Source organism: Sinocyclocheilus grahami, unplaced genomic scaffold (genome assembly GCF_001515645.1).
Source record: "Sinocyclocheilus grahami isolate Dianchi unplaced genomic scaffold, SAMN03320097.WGS_v1.1 scaffold80.1, whole genome shotgun sequence".
NCBI lineage: Eukaryota > Metazoa > Chordata > Actinopteri > Cypriniformes > Cyprinidae > Sinocyclocheilus > Sinocyclocheilus grahami.
The window spans coordinates 1290732-1296871 of NW_015505259.1; the positions used below are offsets into that span (position 1 = coordinate 1290732).

Genomic DNA, 6140 nt, shown 5'->3' on the forward strand with positions numbered 1-6140 from the left:
GTAAGCAGTCAGTAATAAAATAAGAACAAATAAAGAAATGAATAATGATAGCACAAATAAAAAATAACGACAGGCCTTCGAATTAAATAAATTGCTTTTTAGTTTTTCAGGTAGGTCTAACAGTAGGGTTAAGACTTTTTTTTTCTTTTTTTTACCAATTATCCAAATAATGTTTAGGCCTAGAAAGCTATTATTATCAGAACACGCGAACAGAACATATAGCGGTTAGCAGATCAATGAATGAGAGGGCAGCATTACCAGAGTTGCCCATATACCACACCATGTTACAACACAGTAGGGCTATTGCAGACAGAAACAATACTGTACTACATCGATGTTTCCTGTCGGCTCAATTTTTGAGTGGACTTTGCTGTTCCGATTCGCATGAACGGTATACGAGTGGAGCGACTGAGCGGAGTGCACATGCATAGAGCGGGATAATATGCAGAGTGTCACACCACGTGAAAGTGAAACCTGAGCGATGAATTAATTTTCAGCCGAAATTTCGGTGCATATCTAATTATTTGCGACATCAGAAATATTATATAATAGATGCTTTTTTGAACATTTTAGCTATTTAAAAATATTTAAAAATTATTTTTTTACACGGCACCCCGGTTGGGAAACACTGGTCTAAGCTAATTGTTATAGTGTTCAAATTTCATATTAAAGGGGTCATATGATGCGATTTCAATTTTTCCTTTCTCTTTGGAGTGTTACAAGCTCTTGGTGCATAAAGAAGGCCTGTAAAGTTGCAAAGACTAAAGTCTCAAATCCAAAGAGATATTCTTTATAAAAGTTCAGAGTCAGCCACGCCTACCTAAAAAGGCTCGTTATAACACGCCCCCACATATCTACCTCACTATGTGGGAAGATTTGCATAACGCCGCCCAAATGTTCACGCAAAGAAAGAAGGCATAACTTTTATTCTCGCTGTAGTATTGTTGCCGCTGCCGCCATGACGTGAAGACGCTGTGTGCTTCGTTGTGAAAGCGAAACTACTTTGTTTGGTCTTCCAAAAGAGGCTAATATCCACTTCGTTATGCCTAGAGCTTATCTGTGCTGGTCGCTGAGGGAATACATTATCTTTCACCGTGGACAAAGCGGAGTCCATTCCGGGGTCCGTCACATGTGGTTGGCGCTCATTCGTCGCATCTGCAGCACATTTTATGGAGGACTGTTTACTGATCCTGGGAGAGTAACGTTAGACTACAAGCCGGCTGTTCTGACTCACGTAAGTACGTTTTCATTTAAAGGATTTGCCACTGATGATTCAAACGTGAGTTTTGGGCAGTGTAGAGTAGCACTTGTTGTTTGTCATTTCTCCGATCACAAATGCAGACAGAGTTTTATGTTTACGCGGCGCGATGCAACGCAACGCAACGCGTAAAAAGTCATTATAATCAGTAGTTAAGTCCCCACTGGATGCAACAAATGCCTCGTTTGGAATGGGTTTTAATGTTGTCTCGTCGCTCCGGCCTGAGAGGGCATCAACAGTATGTGCTGCAGCTTTAACAGAATTTTAAAAAAAATTGCAAACTATTTTCATATTTTCTCAAAATAAAGTTTTAGCTTTCAGTTTCGTTATTAGTAGACACTGTTGTCGAGACGATACTGTTCAAAGACACCTCCATTATTAGCTTTAAAATTACGTTTTTGAATTAGCAACAGGTGCTTGAGATGAAATGCGTAAGAAATTGGTCCTACATACAAGAGCGTTTGGTCTACAAAATCTGACTTTTGAATTATTAAAAATAATGCACTATGCATTATTTTAATTGAAAGCGCTCAGTGTGAACGAGAATGCCCTGGGTTTTTTATGAATGCTTGTAGCTCACCTCTCCAGCCAGCTGAACGATACCAGTTGAGCGTCTCTCTTTCCTCCCTTTCCTGCGATCTCTCACTCCTAGTGTCGTCTCTGCATCTCCCAATTCCTTCACTGGCTCTGTGTCTAGTGCAGAGAGAAAACTCTCAATATCTAGACAGAATTCACATGGAAACAAAAACATCAAAGAATAATTACTGTCAACTGAAATAGAAGTATCAACTCCAGGTGCTTCAGACACACTGGATGGTAATGAGACTCACCTCTCTCAGCTGGTGTTAGTGTGATGTTGGGGCTCACAGGCTGAACACCGAGGTGCTGAGGTTCATTGCTCTTAACAATAATCCGTTCTGCTTCCTTAAGATCTGTCAATGTTACTCCCTAACAATCAAAATTCCAAAAAATATTTAATAATAATGATTTGTAATAATAATTTACTAATATTATTTTAATAATAATAATTATTTTATTTTTGGGCACATTATTAACATGTTGCTAACAAAATATTAAGCCAAACTACTCAATGCGGTTTTCTTTTTTTTATGAGTTTTATTCATTTTATTAGTTTTATTCAGGGTTGTGAATACACACCTGTGTTGATCGTCGTGACTGCCGCATGAGACGCGAGCGAGCTTTCCTCTGAAACTCGGACTCCTCGTCTCTCACTGGAGCCTGAAACCTGTAAAACACAATTTCATCACTATTCACGAACAGATCGTAAATCCAGTTTATAAAATAGATAGTTCCGGTCCATAATTATGACTTAATTATGAATACAATTTCTGAATTATGTAACTTCTTTACTACTACTGGCACCAAACACAACTGCAAAAATAATTAGACATTAGAGGTATAAAAATATTCTCAATGTACAAAAAAGTTCAGCCTAGCAACAAAACAAATACTGCAACAATAATACAAAAACTGAATGTCATGATTGACATATCAGAACCAGTAACAATGTAATAAATGGCATTAATATGTAGTTAATGACTGTTTGAGGCATGTTACTCTCAAAACATACACCTGTGACCTCATAACGTTAGTATTACTGCACTAAAGAAACTGTTTCGAAATGTCAGATTTCATTGTAGCCGTAGTTTATACAGCTAAGGGGGTTTAGGCACTCCGCTCCACTTTGTGACTAGCGAGTAGGCTTCTTGGCTTATTGCATTAAACAGTAACATTTATTTACATATTACTTTACATAGTGCTTAGTAATTTACATACTGACTTAGCGAAGATATTTAAATTCAAAATGATGTTGAATGATTCTCAATACAAACAGACAGTAAAACACTCCTTTATAAGTTTACCTGCTGTAGAGATTTAATTAATACAGTTTCAATTATAAAATTACCACTGAATAATAAACTAAAACGATGCTCTATGTAGTTCACTCACCAGGTGTTTGAGTTAGAGTAAGTGTAAGTGTAAGTATAGCACAAATATTTTTTTCACTCATTTGGAATTATTCAGCCTTTAAAAACATGTCCAAGTCTAGCGAATAAACAAAAAAAAGTACTTGCCCATGGCGATTCTATTGCCAAGGCATCCATCGAGGGTTGTTATATTTTTTTATTAATTTTTATTTTAGTATTAAAATGTCTTCACTTGGTAATACTGCTACGTTATGCCATCACTAATACTTCCTAATCATGAAGACTTACATAAGATAACATAAGATTTGTTCAGAAGTAACATAAAATCAATAAAAGTGTAATTGTAAAGCATTTAATTCTTTGGATCGAACCATCTTACTTCTTTCCATCACTAGAGGCGTTACTAGGGCTCTCAGCAGGTGACTCTCGCCTCTGAGGGGTGGGCTGCACAACTGCTGTGCGACTCGCTCTGTCCTGATCATTCACCTTGACTTCTTTATCCTCAATGGTCTGAAGAACACAAACATGCAGTGATTAAATCACATGCACCAGCACAGAGATTCTGACAATAAAAGCTGAGACAGAAGACTGTGTGTCTGACCCCTGAAGAGGGAACAATGCTCTCTGGTGTCGACAGTGTTGAACTTTCTAGAACAGAGAACAAAACAAACATTATTAAAGAGACTGTACTCTTGTACAAGTATGTTTCATATATGTGAATATTTTGAATGCTGCTGTATGAGAGAGAGAGACAGACAAAGAGAGACAAACCTGGGCTGCTTTCTCTCTCATCGTTGAGTCCCAGGTCTCCGGAGACCCCTCGTTCCTTAGACTGGTCCTGTACATTTATTTTGTCCCTGCTGCTCATTCGGCACACAGAGCTCCTTAGAGAAAGAGAGGTATGAGTGAAGATGTTTGTGACTGCAAAGACTGAAAAACTAATCATCTTTCTCACCTGTGCTTCTTGTTTGCAGTGTTGGCATTTGAAATCTGTGAATTTTGTTGCTCAATAAGTGCCTGTTCAGTCCTCCACTAAAATAAACAGATGCAAAAATTAATTTAATCATCATACTTCATTTAGAATGGATCTAAATAGCCCAGATTTGATTACTGTTCTGATTAATAGTTTCAACGGTATAGTAATGAGATCAATGAGGTACAAAAACATGTAAACAACAAATAAACAGCCTCAACATGGCTCATTAAATAAAATTACAGTTGTCAAAATAGATTAATTAATAAGTTAAATACGTTAATAGGTTAAAATGCACTTAGTTTAAGGACAGAAATCAAATATATAATATTATATATATATATATATATAAGTATTCAGTTTCCATATGCACTCAGGAACAAAGGTACATGTCACTCGGGTGGTACCCTACAGAAAAAAGTTAAAAGGCAGATCTTTGTACCTTAGTTACACCTAAATGATTCATATTAGTACCTTAAAGGTACATATTATTGTTTTAAAAGTAAATATTAGCACATAAATTATACATATTGGTACCCTTTTGGAAGGGTACCTCCACAGTGTCAGTTTCCCAGATAGCACAGGTATGTCTCTAAGAAGTCTGCTAACTAGTCCGCTTGATCTGGGAAACATCTGCTGTGTAAAAACATCTGATAAACGTCAAAAAGACAGAGAGAGAGAGAGAGAGAGAGAGAGAGAGAGAGAGAGAGAGAGACTGAAAGAGTTCCAGGAAGTTTAGTGATGGTGACGTTGAAGTCAGGTGTCTGTGGTGTAGCTATAGCCTTTATTTAGCATTTGTAAATACCAAAATACACAGCTTTCTGACAACTGTATTTAGGCTTCAAAATTCGCAAAAGTTGTGTTCATTTGAGAAGAACATTATGAACATTATGATTATGAAAATTTCTATGAATCACACATTTTTTTGGTCATAGAGCAGATTTTCCGCAATGATCCAAAAGCCAAAAGCCAATTCTGTGGATAATGTTCAGTTGAACAGATTTCAAGACTGCAACTGTCTGTTCTCTTATTGCAAAAGCAAAGCAAAAAAAAAAAAGCAAGAGCACTTGGTAAGACAAAAAGCTCATTTTAGAATTTATTTTGTGATTGATGTCACAAAAACAAACTGATATGTCACTTTCTGCTAATAATAGTGCAGTTGTATAATCAAAAAATTAGTGATAGTTCTTTTTTTTGTAACTTATTTCAAAAAGTTAAACTTTCATATATTCTAGATTCATTACATGTAACGTAAAACATTTCAAAAGTTTTTTGTTTTAATTTTGATGATTAGAGCTTACAGCTCATGAAAGTCAAAAATACAGTATCTCAAAATATTAGAATATTTATATTTGAGTTTCATTAAATAACCATCCCTACAGTATAAATTCCAGTTATCTCTTGTTCTTTGAAACCACAATAATGGGGAAGAATGCTGACTTGGTAATGGTCCAGACAATCACTGACACCCTCCACAAAGGGTAAGTCACAGAAGGTCATTACTGAAAGGGGTGGCTGTTCACAGAGTGCTGTATCAAAGCATATTAAATGCAAAGTTGACTGGAAGGAAGAAATTGTGTAGGAAAAGGTGCACAAGCAACAGGGATGACCACAAGCTTGAGAATACTGTCAAGCAAAGTCGATTCAAACACTTGGGAGAGCTTCACAAGGAGTGGACTGAAGCTGGAGTCAGTGCACCAACAGTCAACACACTCAGACGTTTTCAGGAAAAGGGCTACCAAGCCACTTCTGAAACAGAAACAATGTCAGAAGCATCTTAACTGGGCTAAGGAGAAAAAGAACTGGACTGTTGCTCAGTGGTCCAAAGTCCTCTTTTCAGATAAAAGTAAATTTTACATTTCATTTGGAAATCAAGGTCTGGAGTAAGACTGGAGAGGCACAGAATCCAAGCTGCTTGAATTCCAGTGTGAAGTTTCCGAAGTCAGTGATGATTTGGGGT

The 6140-nt window shown here is 36.8% G+C and overlaps 1 protein-coding gene across 2 annotated transcripts in view; it reads right to left on the reverse strand.

The window, feature by feature from the left end:
- ppp1r12c (protein phosphatase 1, regulatory subunit 12C) overlaps positions 1-6140 on the reverse strand; it is a 25938-nt gene that overhangs the window by 5327 nt on the left and 14471 nt on the right. The window contains exons 9-15 of one of the 2 annotated variants that reach the window (XM_016273650.1): positions 4163-4239; positions 3979-4091; positions 3809-3855; positions 3587-3717; positions 2417-2504; positions 2089-2206; positions 1839-1951 (exon numbers count right to left, since the gene is read on the reverse strand). In XM_016273650.1, the coding sequence (XP_016129136.1) occupies positions 1839-1951; positions 2089-2206; positions 2417-2504; positions 3587-3717; positions 3809-3855; positions 3979-4091; positions 4163-4239 (687 nt within the window). Of the gene's footprint in view, positions 1-1838; positions 1979-2088; positions 2207-2416; positions 2505-3586; positions 3718-3808; positions 3856-3978; positions 4092-4162; positions 4240-6140 lie in introns of both variants that reach the window. The other variant, XM_016273649.1, reaches the window with a different exon arrangement.